The sequence below is a fragment of the Hevea brasiliensis genome, chromosome 1, assembly GCF_030052815.1.
Source record: "Hevea brasiliensis isolate MT/VB/25A 57/8 chromosome 1, ASM3005281v1, whole genome shotgun sequence".
NCBI classification, from domain to species: Eukaryota; Viridiplantae; Streptophyta; class Magnoliopsida; order Malpighiales; family Euphorbiaceae; genus Hevea; species Hevea brasiliensis.
In genome coordinates this window covers 1,625,630-1,646,351 of record NC_079493.1, presented here as the reverse complement: position 1 = coordinate 1,646,351, position 20,722 = coordinate 1,625,630, and the positions used below count along the sequence as shown (strand labels likewise).

At 32.1% G+C, this 20,722-nt stretch overlaps 2 protein-coding genes across 15 annotated transcripts; one reads left to right on the top strand and one right to left on the bottom strand.

Annotated features, from left to right (window-relative positions):
- Positions 1–3,093: 3,093 nt before the first annotated feature.
- Positions 3,094–13,000, bottom strand: LOC110650494 (magnesium transporter MRS2-11, chloroplastic). 2 transcript variants are annotated; one of them, XR_009143686.1, is made up of 15 exons: positions 12,511–13,000; positions 10,539–10,611; positions 10,222–10,292; positions 9,426–9,511; positions 9,183–9,273; positions 8,047–8,115; positions 7,104–7,184; positions 6,854–7,019; positions 6,711–6,756; positions 5,659–5,739; positions 4,705–4,787; positions 4,041–4,084; positions 3,826–3,942; positions 3,705–3,734; positions 3,094–3,607 (listed from the first exon to the last, which is right to left on the bottom strand). XR_009143686.1 is itself a non-coding variant. In XM_021805474.2 (14 exons), the coding sequence occupies exons 1-13, from the start codon at positions 12,850–12,852 to the stop codon at positions 3,847–3,849; spliced, it is 1,329 nt and encodes a 442-aa protein (XP_021661166.1). In that variant the 5' UTR covers positions 12,853–12,999; the 3' UTR covers positions 3,094–3,607; positions 3,826–3,846. The 2 variants fall into 2 exon arrangements, 1 of the variants encoding a protein (XP_021661166.1); XM_021805474.2 differs by lacking the exon at positions 3,705–3,734 and having other exon boundaries at positions 12,511–12,999.
- A 1,002-nt stretch (positions 13,001–14,002) lies between these two features.
- On the top strand, positions 14,003–20,512 carry LOC110650492 (uncharacterized). 13 transcript variants are annotated; one of them, XR_009143510.1, is made up of 14 exons: positions 14,004–14,255; positions 14,584–14,961; positions 15,434–15,499; positions 15,690–15,829; positions 16,240–16,366; positions 16,738–16,889; positions 18,071–18,206; positions 18,316–18,744; positions 18,880–19,016; positions 19,232–19,289; positions 19,607–19,694; positions 19,827–19,877; positions 20,004–20,110; positions 20,197–20,512. XR_009143510.1 is itself a non-coding variant. In XM_058135371.1 (11 exons), exons 1-10 carry the CDS (start codon positions 14,139–14,141, stop codon positions 19,242–19,244), a joined length of 1,695 nt encoding a protein of 564 aa, XP_057991354.1. In that variant the 5' UTR covers positions 14,004–14,138; the 3' UTR covers positions 19,245–19,289; positions 20,197–20,512. The 13 variants fall into 13 exon arrangements, 4 of the variants coding, with proteins under 4 accessions (XP_057991446.1, XP_057991354.1, XP_021661154.1 ...); XR_009143521.1 differs by lacking the exon at positions 20,004–20,110; XR_009143502.1 differs by having other exon boundaries at positions 19,827–20,110.
- The last annotated feature ends 210 nt before the right edge of the window (positions 20,513–20,722 follow it).

Sequence of the window (20,722 nt, the reverse complement as noted above, 5' to 3'; positions counted from 1 at the left end):
TAGAGTTAGATCCAATCTTTTTTTCTCAATATATTACTCTTGCTAAAAGTTTGAGATTTAATGAATTTTGTTTTGTATTTACTATTAAAAAAATTTAAGATTTAAAAAAATTACGATTGAACTAAATAATTTATTTCATTTCAATTTTGATTCTAATTTTAATTTAATTCAATTTATTTTAATTTATTTTTAATTAAATTTAATTTTTTTTAAGAAAAATTTAATATTGACCAATTTCAGTCTAATTTTAAATTCGATTATGCTCATCTTTAATTTTTTTTAGCAATTTTTTTTATTGATTCGGTTTTTTTTTTCTTAAAATTGAAAATATGTAGCTAGGTAATTATTAATTGTTTGAAAATTGAATTATTAATAAAATTATTGAAAGAGATAATTCAATATATACATTATTGTTTTGTAATATGAAAAATAAATTAAATTATTATTTTGTTTCAAGTCATTCATTCAACTCCCGTATATAAAAATAAGCTGATTATGGAAAAGTTTTACTTTTTATTTTTTAACTTTCCCTAATCCCTATGCAAATATAATTTTGTCACCCACACATGGGCATATCTTATAAGAAGAGCATCAACTAAATAAGAAAATATATATACATTAAAGTAAAGGGTGAAGAGCCTGACTTGATGATTGCAGGTATATTACTTATTTTATAAGTCACTTTCCTTTGAAATGAGATATTTAATCTATAGGTAAATATTTTTTCTTTGAATTAGTTTTTAGAGTAAAATTATACATAATTTATTTTTTTTATATGATATTAAAATCTATATATTTCAATGTTGGATTACTCACAGATGTATCTGTCTGTAAATTTCATACTTTAAATATTCATGTCTGAGCGTGAGGAGATTTATTATCTCACGTTTGTTGAAAATGAAATATTTAAGTTATATATATATAAATAACTTGAGCAAATTTCTTCTCTTGAATTAGTTTTTGAGTAAAATTAGACTCAATCCAAAGTGAAGGGTAAAGAACATCTGCTTAATTAATCAATACAATTCATCACTAAATTAAAAATTAATCTAGCCTGACTTTTAAACACATATTTCTAATTAATTTAATATGTTAAAATTAAATTTCATTCTCTAATGATTTTGAGAATATATTTCTTCATATTGATTTAATATTGTCATAATTTTTTTTTATAATGCTATTTAATAAAATCCAACCATAATTATTGTGTATGGTGATCCACATGCATGTAAAATCTTGAGAATATGAGAAATGGGCCAGAGACCATTCATTATGAAGTTGGTGATTCACATGCATCCGCTCCTCTTGAGAATAGCACACAAACATCGCCAATTAAAGTTGTGGTGTCAATGTTCGCGGGGAAGAGACATTGTCGAGAAGATGTAGGAAGAGGCAATAGCATTCAATTAAGGGATTTCTTGTCAATCTTGAATTGTATCGAGGGAGATACGATTTAGAAGATTGGTCGATAAGAATTGCCAAAAGATTGCTGAATTCTTGCTATGATTGATTGATTAATAAGTAATTTTTAAAATAAATGAACTAAAAATAATTATCAATAAATTTTAACAAAATATATATTTAAAACATAAATAAGTAATATTATTGATAACTTGTTAAAAAAAAAAAAAGTAAGAAATAGTTTCACTTATTGTTAACTGTATTCCAAATTTTGTTGACAGTACTCTAAGTGAGACCAGTTTTGTAAATTTGGAGAGTAAATTTATTATTTTTTTGAAAATTTAAAGTACAGCTAACCAAATTTAAAGTATAGTTAGCAATAAATGGAATAATTCTTTTTTTTTTTATAAGTTATTGATGACCTGATTAATTTGTATTTAATTGTTATAGTTATTATAAGTTCGTTTTTAATGGGTTAGATTTTAGTTTAGATATTCAATTGGTTAATTAATCCAAATAATACATAAATGTAAATATGTATTTAATTAATAAATTTTAATTTGATAATACTAAAATATCTTCACGAATTTAAATCTCAATTAGAGCTACCATTAAAAAAAAATTACAATTTAATTATTGCATTTATGAGATTATCAAAGGACTTATAGTAGTGGTTAGTGCTCTGTTTCCTCTCTTCAAATAAAATGAATCATAAAAAATTATTATTAGCATTTTAATAAAATTAATAATTTAATTTTTTTAAAAATATACTATTTAATTTTTTTCGTTAAATTTTTTATTAGTCAATGTCAGTCAAATTATTATTTAGTCTTTTTATTTTAGTAAAATTAATTAATTAATTTTTATAATTTAAAAAATACTACTATTTAATCACTTTATTTTAGAGAAACTAATTTAATTAGCCCATGTATTTTAAAAACATAATATTTTAAAAATAGATTATTGAATGAAAATGAAAATTTTGTTGTGTTAAGATTAAATATGAATTTACACTTTGTTCTTTAAATTATTCAAGTAGTCATTCAATTTCCTATACATAATTTTCGTATTTTTTCTATTAGAAAACAAATTTTCTAGATTAACATCTTAATTACTTTGAAATGTAGAGAAATTAATTTACATTTTTAGTCTTACAACTTATCCCAATTTCTATTAAAAGATGAAAAATAGAGATAAAATTAGAGGAAGAAGGGTGTGAGTGCAGAAAGAAAAATTATGCGGATAGAGATATAAGGGGGAGAGTTAAGGTGGTTTGAATGTATAAAAATAATAAAAGAGACTAAAAAGTTAACATAATTAAATTATAAAGACTAAAAAATATATTTTTTCAATATATAATGACTAACTAACTAGTCTTACTAAAATAGAGTGACTAAATAATAATTTAACTGGAATTAAAATTTTTTGCTAATAAAATATTTAATGGAGAGACTAAATATTTTAACAACAATAAAAATACAAAAATTAAATAATACATTTTTAAAAATATAGAAATTAAGTAGTTAATAATATTGAAATATAAGGATTAAGTAATAATTTTATTATTATTATTATTATTATTATTATTATTATTATTATCATTATTATTAAATGAAATCAGAGTAGGCAAAAAAAAGTGTCATAGTTAATGATCGTGAACGAGTAAAATTTCTTGGAGAACTCGAACAAATCTCAAAGCAAAAACGAAGTCCTCCTTCAAATTAATAATAGATTAGTCATTAATCAGGACTCATAATTAAATGTCCGATTACCTTTTTTAATATTTAGACTAATTTAATTTAAAGTTAAAATTTCACGACTCAATTGATTCTGCTTCTACTGACCTAAACTTAGTGCAATTACATCCAAGAGAGAGAGAGAGAGAGAGAGAGAGAGATGGCCAACTTCTCTAAGATGTCTCTGTTTGAGCTAAGAAATGATGAAGTTGCAAAATGCTAACATACTCTTGAATAGCAAGTTTTGTTCCACTGCCACAATGACCAAACAATTTCCTTCAAGAAAACATGGAACCTCAATCGTTTTCTCAAGCACATATGAAAGCATTGAAGCTCCACTCTTGCAGATTTTGTAGGTGAAACATGACTCCCAATAAAAATTGGACTATATATTTCAAACACCATTAAGTGGCCCTTGTAAGTGATCAACCAAAATTAATTGGCCACGTATGCTTAACCTTTGAAATCACCTGAAAATAAATACAGACAGTTTTAGGTTTTGACTACCATCGTTAAAACTCAATTTCGGGTTTCAAGGAATAAACTTTGTGATAAAGATTGATAAACCTCCAATAATTGATAATCTTCACTAATGAGCTGGAGGTATATGTTCATGAGGAATATCTTTTATTAGTAGAATTGCAAATGGATGCTGATAGCCAGAATAATCGGGCAAAAAGGAACTTACCTAACTCAAATTGTTGTTAAATTACAGTACTTTCCTAGCCCTGAGATACCAATAAACTAAAAAAAATGCCGCAACAGCACCGACAATTATCCCAGCTGTTGTCAGCCAAAAGGCAAACTGCAACAAAAAGGTTACGTTACCATGAATTGTTTTCAGTAGAAACAGAAATGGAAATGCTTAAGCGTGATGATTTTTAAACTTTAGGATGAGCATACCACGTGCTCTTCAAGATAGGACTTCAAGTTCATGCCAAATATACCTGCAATCATGAAACAATTGCTCACATGAGCATGTGGCATGAATAGATTCTTCACACAACAATTTTGCAGATCATTGCAAGCCATAGAATATATCACTCTGTTTGGACTTTAATTAATGTTGAACCTGAAATGTGAGCAACATCTAAGAAATATGAAATTTCTGTCAGTATTACCAAATGTTTTTAGTCAAATGATACATTAACAACACACCCAATTTTTGAAATTTTTATATTTCGAAGTACCATAGAACACAATGACCAATGTCCAAACTTAATTTCTTCTCTGATCCACTTATTTATAAGACTACCTGCAACAGCAGTATGATCATTTCAGAATTCAGTAGCTGCTAGAATTAAATAATGATGCTGACCAGAAATTTGATATATGCATTTCATGACTCATGAGTTCACTATGCTGCTTAGGCTAGCAAGTAGTTCTCACTTCCCAATCAAGAAGCCTCTGATGGTAGACAATTCAACACTAGCGTGTTATGAAGTACAATAACCCAAAGAATGGCTTTCATTTGTGTCACTGGACCACTGGTCAAATGCTGTAGTAGTCCTAACAATTTCATGTACAGTATGAAAGGCATTAACTTCACATCTGGTAAAGGACACACCTGCAACTAGAGCACCAACTGCCACACAAAATGTCCCAACCTGAAGAAGTAATTCCACTCTGCTCACTTCAAGCCTCCGAGAGCTGATAAAGAAAAGAGTACAAGTTCAAAGACAAAAGTGTGGGGAATAATGAACTCCAAATCATTATGCACTATTGAAAACCATCACCACCATTGCCAGCGTACTAGGCCATGGCTTTTCCTTGTTTTCCCTCTTCCCCCCTACCCCACACCTAGGGATGAGCCATGTTTCCTCAATCTCTTTTCAACAGAAAAATTTGAGTTACCATAGCATGGAATTTACATTTACCAATGAAGAGTTAAGAATATGGTTAGGTAGTTTAAATGCAATTATTTTTAACATGAAAAATATAAAATGAGCAAATTTTAGAATCAATTCAGAGTTGTGTTCAATACAAATGAATTGTATGGTTTGACTAAAATCAATGCAAAATAGAGATGCTTTTTATGCCCCCAAAAACATGATTTCTGACCTTAACTAATCACGTGTCTTAACTCTTTAGGTTCTGGCCAAAGCCATTATTTTTCAGTAGGAAAAAAAAAATGCAAAAATAACTGAAGGTGGCTCACTCTACATGCCAGTTAATATGAAGCAAGAACATTCTCTGTTGAATGATCAGAACTGGAGTGCATTTGTGCAAATATGCAAATGTGTTTCTGTAGTCTGCACTGTGTTTCAAAACTCATCTTCAGTTTGTATTAGCAGCAGCAACAACAGCACTAAGAATTATTATAATAATACAGACAATTAAGTTCCTAGAGCAGGTAGTTGTTTGTCATTTCCCTAGTAATTCAGCATGACTCAAGATAGCTTATTACAAAATCAATGGTGTACTGACTACTGAGCATGGAATGCTAACATATTTAGCAGAAATTCTAATGCTAAGAAAAGGACAAATATTTATGATAGCATCCAGAGTCCTAAGTCCAAACCTTAAATGGACAGCAATTGAATCTTCCATTTCTTTTGCAGAATCAAGAAGTCGTTCTGCCTGACCATGACAAGATTCACATCTGCAAAAGGAATAAGATGATGTCAGGATGCAGAATACTTAACATGAACAGAATAGATGTTGACTTACTATGCATACCAGATTACTAAAGCTCATTGCAAGCACTTTCATCGATTCATTTCCTTTTTTTCTTTGTGGGGCAACACTTCTTGTAACTTATTTTCTGATTCTTTTAAGTAGAACTAAAATGAAAACAAAATAGAGTGAATTATTATTTGCCCTCTGAGACTAGGGCATAATTTCTAGTTGGTCCTTGCTGTTTTTAAAGTTGAAGTAAAACAAATAAGGATCAAGTGTTTTCCCTATCCATACGGGGCTTGCTTATGACAGAAAATTTTAAAAAACATTGGCTAGTATCAATAGTGAAATTTCAAAGAGAGGTTCATAAACTAGCTTATATCCTGCCATCCCTCTCTCCCAACCCCCAAGCCAACCAAAAATATAAAATAAAAAGAAAAAGCTATCTCTCTGGATGATCCAATACTTTGCTACAAACACTAATACTGTGATAATGTATAAATACCAAAATTCCATTCCAATCAACACATTTTCAGGGGCTTATAATCATCTGGCTGCATCTTATGTAGATTGATCAAGTCATCACAGAGGAAATTTTTATCCATGAAAAATGCACAGCATATGACCATGGAAATATTGACATGCAGCACACACTCCATATGCACTGATAAGGCAACGACATTGATTCATGACTAAAATATAAGATCATGTCAATAAAAATTACTGTTGGTTTCTAAAATTCTCTTTTGTTTCTTTTCTTCTTTTACTTTTAGCACTATTTAGAGTTAATATCCTAATGAAATCTTAATAGCATTACACTAAACTGCATCGCATCATAAGAAAAGTTGAGAGATGGATTATAGACCATCTATATTACATTGCAAATCATGAATAAGAACAGAATATCTATGTTATATATTCTTTAAAAGCACTAGAAAAACAAGCAGGAATAACCTTTGAAGATAATTTTCCAAAAGCATCTCAATTTCTTCCTCTTCCTCTGTGAATAAAAAAAATAAAACCCATGAGAAAACTACACTAAACTGTAACACGACTTATGCAACTTTAGAATACATAAGCTCCTTTATACGGCTTACCCTCAGCAATCTGCTTTTCTAGGGGAACAGAGCATTCCACATTATCATTTCCCTTTACAAGAGTGCAATTTCTTCCCATTATACATATACGGCGTATTTCATGTGGATCCTCCAAAAGATCAAGCAACATATGTCTAAGAGCTCCTGCCCTTGAACCTAATTCAACCTTCCACATGCAAGATAAATATAAAAACCAAAGACCATTCCACTACCATGACAGATATATCATTCCAAGTCAAGTATGCTATACCAATGCTTGCTTGCTAATACGGAGTTCCTCTAAAATGTCAGCAGTTAACCTGTTGTGTAAAACTTCAAGAAGAGCTTGAACCTGAAGCACCAGCAAAGCACTAATCATAATGGTAGAAAACATCTGAGGAAGACCACAATCTAGATTTCAAATCCAAGAACATGTAATATGAAATTACATAAAAACAACAATCTTGAAAATCATATGGTTCAGCAAATTTTATTAACAGAAGGAGGAATTTTTGGTCTATGAATAGCACAACAAAGTAAACAATGTGCATCTTGATGGAAGCAACATGAATTTATCCCCAGTCTCTAAGTATTATCCTAGTTGAATCAACAAGACTATTAGGGCATATGAACTTCAAGTCCGATAGAATTTACTTGTTTGTATCCAAACAAATGTCCCAGAATTGCATTGCAGTAATTTTATTTTTGAAAATATTACCAAAATAATGGGAGAGTAGATGGGGATGAGGGTTTTAGAGAGAGAAATATGTTCAATTTTGAAATAAGAAACAATACAAGGTAACTTTAAGTAAATCATTCCATGATTAAAAAAAAAAAACTCTTTTCAAACATCGAGGCATTTGTATTTGAAGAAAAATAAATTACTTTGTTCTTTTGAAACCCTGAAAGATCTTATAATATTCTCTATTTGATCAGGTAAACTAGGAAGATTACGGCTAGCCCAATCCTCCATTTTTCATCTCAGCCAATACCTAACAACTTTTTTTAAAATATCAGATATAAACTGCACTTTTAGGCGTTAGAACATAAAAACATCAGCCATCTAATACATTACACAAACTGGGAATTGTCATTAATTTGCAGGTCAAGGTAATAATAAGAGTACTATTAGTTAAAGAACTGTTCCACAACAAAATATCAAACAGAGAAAAGAAACAAAATACAAAACATACTCACTATGTTCCCATACTCACACGAGGTTCAATAGTCATTAGTCTCTGCTCCAATCGCTGTACTCTTGAAAGCAATGCTGCCTCAACGACCTGAAAGTTTAATGACAAAAGTCCAATTCAAAACCACAGGTACAACTCAACTCAACTCAACTAAGCCTTTATCCCAAAAATTTGGGGTCGGCTATATGGATTCGCTTTCTCCACTCTACATGATTTTTAGCCCCCATAATCAATTAATGTTCCAATGACGTAATCAATTAATGTTCCAATGACGCTAATGATAATTGATTCACATTGAAGTGACAATGGCAACTAATGAAAGCCCAGTGGAGCCTATGGAATTCAAAGATGGTCAATGGACTAGTAGGTATGTGCTTACGTGGTTCTCTCTTATATTATTTCCCATTTTATAAGTTTATTGAAGTTAGGAAAATGACTTTCCATTTTGAAAACATGAAGTTGCCTTTTCTTAAAAATAGCTTAATATCAAGACCAGTAAAAAATAATCTGTTAACAAATTTTCCCAAATGAAGTTTTTATTTCTCCATCAAAAGATTATCAAAGACAAATTTAGCTGGAGTAGTTTTAGCCAAGAAATGATTATAGATATCAAAGAGGGCATTTTGCTGCATTAAAATTCAAAAAGTTGCTCAGTTCTGGCCCTCACCCTCTATATTCATTTTACTTTCAAGCCAGAGATTCTTTTTCATAAAAATAGGAGCCAATTTACAGTTTCTCAATTCATTGTATCTAGCTATTGAGGAAAGTATTTCTAGAAATACTTGAAGGCCTGAATACATCACCCATAAAATGATTGCAACTTCTTCTCTAACCCACTGTTTTCCAATTTCCTGTTGTCTGGAACGGTGTTTTTATGTGGTATGTATAAATGAATTTTTATACACCTTTTTTCTCTTTCATATATAATGTAATACAGAAATTCTTTGGTTGATTAAAAGAATGGCACGCAAAACTGTACTCAGAGAAAATTCTTTTCATTGGGCTATTAGGGGATATATAACAACTGACTTAGTATTTAAAAAAAAAAAAGAAAAAAAGCTTTTAACAAATTAAAGCATCAAACCAGCAAAATGCATTCATATCATCATCATCATGTTCCAACAAATAAAATCAGAATTGCAGGATACCCCACTGACCTCAAGCTCAAATGGCATGCAGGGCCCTCCGTTGATATTTCTGGGATTTAATCGAGGTAATAACGTGTCTATAAAAGCTTTCCCTCCTTTACTGAAAAGTATTAGCCCATAAAAATTAAAATAAATCTTCCATTGTCTGTTCAATTTAGAATAAGGTAAATAAATAAAAGAAATTTTTAGAGGAGAAGAGAAGAGGATGAGATTGAGAAGATAACTTGCCCCACTCTAGAAGAGAAATATTACCGGTTGTAGTCAAATATAAGGATGCGCTCTTGCATTGCTATTGCTCGCAATGAGCCCAGATTTAGCAATATAGCATGCTCACGAACCTAGAAGGGTATCCCAAATTCCCAATCAGTTCATCATAACAAATAGAAGACTATCAATATCAGGTTTGCACAGATTATCCAGAATGAAAATTCCAAAAGGTTCAAGCAGAAAGGCACATGCTTCATCCTTTGGTAAGTTTGATTTTCATTAATTTGCACTTTCCTTCTAATAATTTAGGATGTACTTCTTTTTTGCATTTTTCTTGTTTCCTCAATCATATGTGCATTATTTGTCCTCTTTTTATTACCAAATAATAGAAAAAAAAAGGAGAAGAAGAAGCACTTTTCCTTCTAATAATCTAGGATGGGACTCCTTTTTTCCAATTTTTTTGTTTCCTCTATCATATGTATGTGTCCTCTTTTTACTACCCAAAAATTGAAGAAGAAGAAGAAGAAGACAATGCAATTTAATTAACCATTTAATACCTCCTCAACATGTACAGTTATAAATCTGGAAAGATTGAGTGGGTAACAACGTGAAGACATGATGCAAAAGTAAACTGGCATTCATCTCCAATACTTTATTGTTCTATTTGCAATTACACTCAAGCTAATTTGGCACCCTCTCAATTAGTAGGAAACTTAAAAGGGAGACAACTAACACAAGCATTCTAGACAGAAGGCTCTCCTAAAAATAGATCCAAATTATCAAATAAAAAACATATAACAAAATAGAAACAATGAGAGGAGCAGACAAGCTGACAAAGTACCAGTAAAGAGGGCATTGAATTTGTCAAAAACAATGATGGATCAACACTCCGGATATCTCGTGGGCGAAGACCTCGTGATAAAAAAAAATTAAAAAAAAAAAAACCTCATAAGAGGAAAGAACCCACATCATTGTACAATAAATAAATTAAAATTTTCTTCTGATCCATCAAAAAATGCCAGCGAGATAATCAAATGTTGAAAGCATGTGGTTAATGTAACAAAGGAAAACCTAAGGAACTCTAGAAATTATACAAACATATTATTACTACAAAATGGGAAGAAAATCTGCTGTTTTTTCCTGGAATGGTTTACCCACCACTTGACTTCAATAATTGGCGTCTGTTTATTTTCCTTGTAGATAGCATCCCATTTGACTTCACTTCTACAACCTGTAGAGTGAAAAAAGAAAGCAACATTCATGCAGGAAATAACACCAGATGTTGAGCAATGACAACAGAAAAGCATAAGAAGTTCCAAAATGCGGCTGCAAAGCTTTAAGAATAATTGATAAACAACAAGAAGCTTCAAACAAATTGAATTTTCAAACTTTTCCGTGTAAATTCTATTCTAAAGATGTTGCTAACCTTCTAGGCTCCCCCTGCTGTTATTTCTCAGTACTGCTGTTGCATTAATCTTATATATCAACAGAATCAAAAATACAAAGCCATTTCACTACACTCTTCCCTTATACATACAAAGATAACACTAGTATAGGTTTGTCTATAGCTTTTATCCTCACACTTTTCATCTTAATCACAGTTTTAAATATAAAAATAAACTCAACTCAATTCAACTAAGCCTTTATCCAAAAAATTTGGGGTTAGCTATATGAATTCTCTTTCTCCATTCTAAACGATTTTAGGTTAAATCCTCGAAACTCTTCTCTAAGTTAGTTTAGGTCTACCCCTTATTTTCTTTCTATCCTCTAACTTAATGTGCTCTACTTGTCTAATTGGAGACTCTGTATGTCTACGCTTCACATGACCAAACCACCTCAATCTCCATTCTCTCAACTTATACTCAATTGGCACCACTCTTACCTTTTCTCTAATACTTTCATTACGGACTTTATTTAGTCTAATATAGCCACTCATCTACCTTAACAATCATCTCCGCAATTCTTATCTTAGACACATACGACTCTTTCAGTGCCTAACACTCACTACCAAATAACATAGCCGGTCGTATGGCTGTACTTTAAAATTTTCCTTCAACTATCTGGCTTTAATCCTATGACTAACATCCTCCTCACATCCCCCATCTCCTTGAAGGACTGAGCCGAGATATTTAAAGTGATTACTTTGATACAGTACCACTCCATCCAAACTAACTCCCTATTACCAGTTCGGCCTTCACTGAACTTGCAATGTATGTATTCTGTCTTCGTTCTACTTAACTTAAAGTTCTTTGACTCTAAAGTACTTCTCAAAAGCTCTAGATTTCTATTGACTTCTTCTGGCGCTTCATTTATCAGAACTATATCATCCGCAAACATCTGGCGTCTCTTGTATATGTTTCGTTAATTCATCTAAAACTAATGTAAAAAGGTAAGGGCTTATAGCTGAATCTTGATGTAATCCAACTGAGATAGGAAAATCTCTCACGTCCCCTCCCACTATGTTCACAATAATAGTTGCTCCTTCATACATATCTTTCAAAACTTGTATGTACTTAATAGATAACCTCTTTTGTTCTAACAGACATATCTTGGAACATTATCATAAAACTTCTCCAAATCGATAAAAACCATATGTAGATCTTTCTTCACATCTCTATATTTCTCCATCAAACTTATAATGAGAAAGATAGCTTTCATAGTTGAACGACCAGGCATGAAGCCAAATCGATTGGGAGAGATAGTATATAATGACGTAGTTGATGTTCCACAACTTCATAGATTGAGTAACTCTATGTGTCCCCTTTATTTTAAAAAATAAGTACTAAATATATAAATAATTTAAAAATATTTATTTAAGTGAAATATTAATTTATAAATAATGTTATCAAACACAATTTAATATTTATTAATTACTAAATATATTTTAATTTATTTTAATTCATAAAAAATAAAATCTAATTAAAATTTTATAAATTATGCGAAATATCCATCTCAACCCACCGAATAGTAAGTTGAAAAGCTATGCCAAACGATGGTTAAGCCCAAAACCACAAGCGCAAGCCATTATCCAAACGGGTGAAAAATAAAATTCTTTAATCACTAAAAAAAAAATTAGACAAAAATATATAAATAATTAATAAAAATTGCAGAAAAAAAAAATGAAACGAACCTCATAAACCGGCTCGCGAATCCCAAGCGAGAGAGAATCACCATTCGAAGTGGCAATTCTATCTCGCTGGTGGTGTTGGACTTTCGCGTTCTCTCTCAATGCTTCTACACCATCACCGTCATCAGGTACCAAAGTCTCCGGTTCATTCCAGCGATCTTCTTGAGTAGACGGCTTGGTCAAGCACCTAACTCTCGAAGATACCTTAAACGCGATTGGGAACAGTGGAATCTTCGTCTTGTAGATGAAAATTGGAGAAGGAGATTGGAATGGAGAGGGAGAGAGGAGGAGATAATCAGGCCCTGGAGACGAAGTGTAGAGTGGAAATTGAAGAGGATGAGACATTGCCGTTTCTGAGTGTGAGAAGTTCTGGTCATGGATTGGAAGGTAGGTGAGAGAGAGAGAGAGAGAGAGCGGAAGTTGTTGGTATGAAAATGGCGACAGTTATTTGTGGCTTGGATTCGGTTTCATTGCTCATCTGCTTTTGTAATTTTGAGGAATACGGATTTTTATTATTCTAATGAAGGTGGTCCCGCCGTATACATTCCGATGGTTTAGTGAGTTTCAAAGATTGACACCTGGCTTAAAAATCCCCTATTTGAGTAGTGGTTCTCTTTGGCATCCTACTCACACCTTTCGAGTCGACCGTTCATTGTAACCCCACGAGTTCCCATCACCAAAACTTATCATCCGCCATGCAAACAAAATATCAAGTGCCAACTTAGATGGTTCCTGGTAAACATCTAACACAAAGGATAAAGCATCGTAGAAATAAGAGCAGGCCTAAAAGAGTCTCTCAACATGAAATGTCGGCAGCTCAACAAAACCAAAATCCACAAAAAAAAGAAATTTACAACCCACGGAGCTGTTGGGATGGAGACCCACAAATTATTTCAATGGATTTAATTTGAGAAATATTTTTATTTCAATTTCAATTCCAATTCAATTTAAAAAAAAAAAAACTCAATGATTGAAAATTATTTTTAAATTATCTATTAAAAGAATTAAATCGAATCAAACCGTTACATTAAGTAACCGATTTTAATTGATTAGCTCAAAATTATAAATTGATCAATCATTTTGAACCCTAACTTAATCGATCCAATTTTGATTTAGACTCAATTTCAAATCAATCCATCACTGGCTCTACTCCGAATTGTAATAATCCAAACTTAGATGTATTGTGTTCGTCAGCATTTTATTTAAATTAATTTAAAATTTTACATATAAAATTAATTTGGTCTAAAAATAAAAAAATTAAACTTTTTAATTTTTAAATTAAATAGAAATTGAACAATTTAATTCAAAAATTAAAATATAAACTTTTTTTTATTTTTATCTAAATTAAGAAATAAAAAAATTTTCGTATATAAATTTTAAATTAAATTAAAACTTTTAAACTGATATAATTTAGATAAAAATTTAAAAATATTTAAATTCAACACCTTTTTAAATATAAGAGTGAAATTTAATATTTAGCATTTTTCAAAAACCAACTCCCCCACTGTGTCCCCCTCCCATTTTTTCCCCTCCTCGCTTTTCGCCTTCTAATTTTGCTTCCAAACACGGTATAATAGAAGAAAATATTTTCGAGGCTTAACGCGTTTCCCCTCGCTCACGCTCAAAGCTTGATGGCGTCGGAATCAGAACCAAACCCACTAGAAGAAGAAGAACAACAACGATACCAGCAAGACCAAGAAGCAGCCCTTGAGGCGCCTGCACATCACCCTTCTGCCCCTCCCGATGAGGTCACAATCCTACGGCACTAAATTCCTTATTCAGTTTTGTTTATCGCAATTCATTTTTTATGTTAAATTTGTAATCCCTAGTGGGAGCTATGTATATATGAACGAATTGTTGGAGGTAGGGTTCTGAAATTTCAGTTCGTTTTTGGGTTAGTCTTCGTAGTTGTTACTGAAGTTTTGAATGATAAAAAGCTTGTGTAATTGCAGATTTTATCACTCATGCAATTAATTTTAGTTCCATTTTTAATTAAATATTTATAAAAATCATGTATTTTCTTCTCTTAACGATGATAAATGCTCATATTAACAATGATTAATTATTATTGTACAGCTATTTGACATTTCAACTACAGTTGATCCTAGTTATATTATATCTTTGATACGAAAACTTATTCCAACTGGTTTGGTGAATGATCACAACACTCATGGAGTTGATGCAAGCGATGCCACTGGTGATGGGTTGAGTGCTGATTGCATGGAAGATTGTGGAGCCTTTCCATCTAGAGATCAAGTTCAAGACTCATTCAACGAGTCTGAGAGTATGAGCACAGTTGATAGTTTGGATAAATCTGCTTGTCAAGATGGAGACAAAAAGGATTCATCTTTTAGATGTGAACAGCCTTGTGTGCCAACAGGAGAAGAGGCTTGGGAAGAGTATGGATGTGTTTTGTGGGATCTTGCTGCGAGTAAAACTCATGCAGAACTTATGGTACTCGAGTTTGTTCGTTTCTGATTAATCTCTCTTGATGTTTGTTTTCTTTTTTGGTCTCTTTTGCATTCTAATTTGCACTTAATTTGTTTGGATTATGGAAAAAATACAAGAGAAAGTACCATTTTGAAATCTTAAGCTTTCTTGATCATATTTGTAATGATTAGAAGATTTTTCTGGCTTTTTCTAGATTAATGTTCATTGCCTCAATGTTTAAGATCTCCAAGCACACATTCCACCTTACCCTTGTACAAGCACCACCAAATTATTAACTCATCATGTGCAAACACTCAGAGCGTGGTATTCATTATATGTACGATGGGAACCGAAATGGGGTTTGGATGAAACTGGCCCTTCTAGTTTTTAGTTTGTTCCAAATATAAAATAATTGTGTATCTGCTTCTAGGAAAGATTAAATTTCCCTCTTTTCTTTTTATTTACTGGAACGGTATCCTTAAATGTTTTTTTATAGGTGGAAAACCTTATACTTGAAGTGCTTTTGGCTCACCTTATGTTTTCACAGTCAGTAAGAATCACGGTGAGCTACACGATTACCTATTTCTTGAAAATCCTCTTGCATTGTAAGCTGAAGCTCATTTTTTTGCATCATTGACTTTATTTATGAGATTGTTTTTCTCTTTTTGGTCTGGCTTTTATGGAATTGGTTACTTGCAAAAGTTTTTGAGAGTTTGATGCTTATTGTTGTGCTTTGCCCTTCCTTTACTTAGGAGATCTGCCTGGGCATCATTGGAAACCTTGCCTGTCATGAAGTTCCAATGAAGCATATAATCTCTACTAATGGACTGATTGAGATAATTGTCGACCAGTTGTTTTTGGATGACACTCAATGCCTGTGTGAAGCTTGTCGGTAAATACATATGTATTTTTATTTTAATCTTTGAGGTCTTGTCTTGAGCTGAGAACTTCTCAGGTTTTCTTTTAATCATAGTTGGTATTGACTTATATATTGTTTTTTCTTCTTCTTCTTGTTTTTTTCTTCCTTTTCTTCATTTATTTTTTCTTTTTTGAATTTTACTATTTTCTCAGCCTTTAATCCTTTTATAATTCGAAAAACTTAGCTCTTGTGGACCTGTAGAAAAAAACATGAAAAGACAACACCAACCTGTTGGGGATTTTGTTTTAAAAGAACTTGCATTTTCTATTTTCAAATTTTCATGGATATTGCAGGCAAAGAGATGGTGGTGGTGCCCTGGGCATGTGATATTTTATTCTTGTTATTTGCTGTATATCTTCTTTACAGTTGATATTCGGACACAGGTTGTTAACTTCTGGTCTTCAAAGTGACAAGTGCAATACTTGGGCTGAGGCATTACAGCCTGAACATATTCTGGGGCGCATTGTGTGGGTTGCAGAAAATACCTTGAATCCACAGCTTTTAGAAAAGGTAGGAGAATTGCTATGAAGATTTTTAATACATGATTCTGGCAAATTGTGCATGAATACAAGCTGTGGCAACAATATGTCGACAGTGAAGATTTGGATATAATAATTTATCTCCAAAGTGCTTACAAAGAAAGCATTTCTGCAAAAATTTTGCTTAGCTATGTAATATCTAAGGGTTACCCTTTCATATAGACATCAATAGGACCCTTGCAATTCCTTGTTATGCTAACATGTTACTAATCCAAAAGTTGCAGAAACATACTATAACTAAATGGTTTTAAATTTGTCACATACTATACTCTCACAAATCAATTCTTTATTTGATTAACTTGTTTTTTATCCATTGGCTAAAGAATATTCCTTTTTGAACAGAGTGTGGGATTATTATTAGCTATCCTTGAAAGTCAGCAGGATGTTTCATCTGTTCATCTTCTGTCTCTGATGAAACTGGGTTTGACAGGTCTATTGATAAATCTATTTGCTTCTGAAATGAGCATGTTAAAAGGGGAAAGAGTACCTGAAAGGTATGGCATCATTGGATTTTATTGAAGAATCCCATGATTATGAGAAACTCATGTGATTGATTAGCAATAGTCTATAAGTTGATTGATTCTTGTATAAATGAGTGATTTATGATTTGTTGATTGTTTGCCATATAAATCTTGTATCTTTCATTATAAATTTGGATTTGTGTATTATGTTACACACACAAACACACAAGTGAATGAAATGTAGTCCTTTTAAGGTTTTACATCCATGGATATAGGCTCCCTGTAGTCGAACCACATAAATCATTCTGTTGTTGTTCTCTCTCATCTTTTATATCATTCTAAATTTTAACAGATTTAAAAGTGTTGTCATAAAGAATGGCAAAATGAGTTTTCTTCATCTGTCTGGATTTACTGTTAGTGAAGCAATTTCCCCATTGTCTTCAGTTTATGATTTCAAAGAGCCCTCGTGTCAACAGGGGAGGAAATTTAGAAACTATCTTTACCACAGTTTCTTAAACTTCATCTTGGTTTATGTTTCATTAACATAACTAAGAAGACACTTATGGATCACATACTCTTTGTTCTTTTGGTCAGCATTCTAACATACTAAGGCTGTGTTTCTGATGTATCTATGTCTTTAAGAATGTAACTATGATCATCAGTACATAATTCTTATTGTGAGCTGTTGGGGTTTATCGTGGATGTATGTTTGGATCTAGATCATTATTTTGTAATGACACATGCCTGAGCTTATTTTGGTAGTTTTGCCCTTGCCAATTCATTATTTATATGATCTGTGCGCAGCTAGTCAATTAACTTGTCTCACCTGGCTGTGAGTGATGAGTGTTTTAGATTTCCTGCTAAAACAGAACTAATCATTAATGCCTGCCCATCAGCTGGCAGCTGAATTGGGATCCATGTATGTTCAAATGTTTGCCGGCAACTGAGGGTTTTTGGAGTAATTTATTTATTTAGTAAAGTGGTCTAATTTCCTGTTCTAAACACTATTGTCAACATTTTTACACCTGTCATCAAATAAAAAATGTTCATGTGATAGTGGGTTAAGAATTAGTTTTCGCTTAGGAAATTGTAAATTATTTTTGCATGATTGCCAAATGAATTTGAACTTTTTTTTTTCCTGTGCTTATCTTGCATTTTTTCCCCAAATATGAATTTCTGATTGTTTTGTATTTGATGTTCAATCTATATTGCAGGTATGCTGTTCTTGATGTAATTCTTCGTGCAATTGAAGCTCTTTCAAATTTAGATGGCAATTCCCTAGAAATTTGTTTTAACAAGGAACTCTTTCAACTAGTTTGTGACCTGGTCAAACTCCCTGATAAAGTAGAGGTATATTTATAGGCCAGATTTATTGAATTACTGTTGGTTCTACTTATCTCATTGTTTCAAGCTAATGCTATTTAGCTGGTAACTTGCTGAAGGTTTTTTTTGTTTGCAGATTGCCAGCTCTTGTGCTACTGCTTCAGTTTTAATTGCAAATATTCTGTCTGATGTACCTGATCTTGCTTTGGAGATATCACATGGTAAGTTGTATGTTTCTCATTGTATCAAGGCTCTAATTGGACTGGAGGTGATGCATTGGATATTTCCAGATTTGACTTTTTTACAGGGTTTGCTTGATATATTTCCTCTTGTCTCGGATGATTTGGAAGCACGGAGTGCACTCTGGAGTATTATTGCAAGGTTACTGGTTTGTGTAAAAGAAAATGACATGGGCCTATCAAATCTGCATCAGTATGTGCTGGCTCTAGTAAGCAAAACTGACCTAATTGAAGATGATCTTCTTGACCAGAAATTAGATAATCCGAGTGAAGAATCCAAGAGTTTGACCAGTTCCAATATAAAATCAGATACTAGAAGAACAGCTGTATCCTCCTTTGTCTTCTTTTTGGGTGTCTGTTGAAAATATGCATAAATTTGTTTAGGAAAACACCATGCCTATACATTCTTATAGCATATGCCAATATTGCAAATCTTTTTCCCCCCTTAACCACTGCCACAGCTTCGAAGAATAGTCAGTATTTTAAATCAGTGGACAGCATCAAAGGACTCTCGCGAAGGGGATGATGTGATGGAAGAAAATTATGCGATTGATGTAAATATTGGTAGACTGTTGGCTTGCTGTTGTAAACATATAAAGTAGGTTCTCTCTCTTTCTCTCTCTCTCTCTCTCTCTCTCTCTTGCAGTTATTACTCATAGCTAAGCTTCACTCAGTTTTGATTCTTGAGTCTGCATTTCTTTTAATGGTAATGTGTTTTGCTCATTCATGGGCGCGTAAAGGTTTTAACACTTCTTTTTACTGACTTTTATCCTTTGACATTGCTTTTTCAATTTTCTATCTGATTTTGTGCAGCAAAATATTATAAAAAGAACTGCCTCCTGTGGCATGCCCGGAGAAATGGCAAAATTGGGTAGGTAGAAGAATGTGTATGCCTCTTCAATGCCTTAAAGAGTGATTTTAGCTGCTATAACTGTACCTCGAGTTTCAACCTGTATTATGGATGCCAGAGTTTTGAAACGCTTGGCTTATATTTTGGAACCCATTTATCCTGATACTTGACTTCAGTTCTTTAGGAAAACTAATGACCTAACCATATTATAAGTAGTTTCCTTTCTGTCCTAAAGTAGATTCGAGTATATGCCTAGGTCTTAGTTAGCATTTGATGTATTGTTAATTCTTAATTGTAGACTTTAGTTGAATATAAAAGGAGGCTTTCTGGTATTACAGATGAAGCATGCAGACTGACTGATCAATGTATGGATACTTTGGTATTTGGATGCCCATCCTAAATCAGAGCATAAAGCCCCAGTACATGGTATGGCTTGGAGCAAATTTTTAAAAAGTCATTAGTAGATTAGTGTTTGATTTGATTTATAAGTTAAAAAATAACATAAAATCAATCATGAGGAAGGTATTTTTATGATAGCTTGAGTACATGATCTTTCAGTTGGAATTCCAGCACCGTATGACAAGTGTACCTCCATATCCAGTGCGTCAGGTAACATGAAACAGAAATACAATTCTTGTACCATTAATAAACAGAATGGCTCATGTTTTTTGCCCCCTAATCCACCAAATCAATTCAACCAAATCAATTGTAATTGCACTGTTCTTTATTGTATAGTTATGTAATTGTCCGGACCACTGCCAAATCTTTGAAGAATAGTCAGAACGTTATGCGATTGATGTAAATATTGGTAGATTGTTGGATTACTGTTGTGAACATATAAAGTAAGCACTCTCTTTCCTGCAGTTATTACTCATAGCTAAGCAATAAGCATCACAAGTCTTCTAACAGCAATGTATTTTCTGCTCAGAAACCATAGTCCATCAGTATAGTGGGGAAAGAAGTGTAACAAGAGCCTAGGGGTCACAAGTTAGGAATGTTGCTGCCTACACCGATGAGCTGAGCGAAATAGAGAATCCTTTCTGGAAAGGCATTAATTGCACCTTCAAGCTCTGATACAAAAGAAAATGTCCATAACAGGGTAAACTAACACAAGGACTTGAAGGATCTTGCAGGTCGACTTCTAAATTAGCACTTGTTAGGTTGGGAAAAACTATGCACCATTTTCAATCATTAGTTTTGTACTTTCTTGTGACTGGGAAGAAAAGAAACAGAGAACTTCTAAATGCCTAAACATTCAAAAAAGAAGTTGATAAAAAAAAAAATATTGCATCACAGTTCACTAGACTCAAATCTAATATTTAATGAATGAACTGGTATTGTTATTGAAAATATTGTTGAGAAAAATAATTTCTTCAATACTTTGTTCGAGGTATTAAAAATTAATTTTAAGTTAAATTTGATATAACTTCAAAATAATAAAATATTTTTTTTCA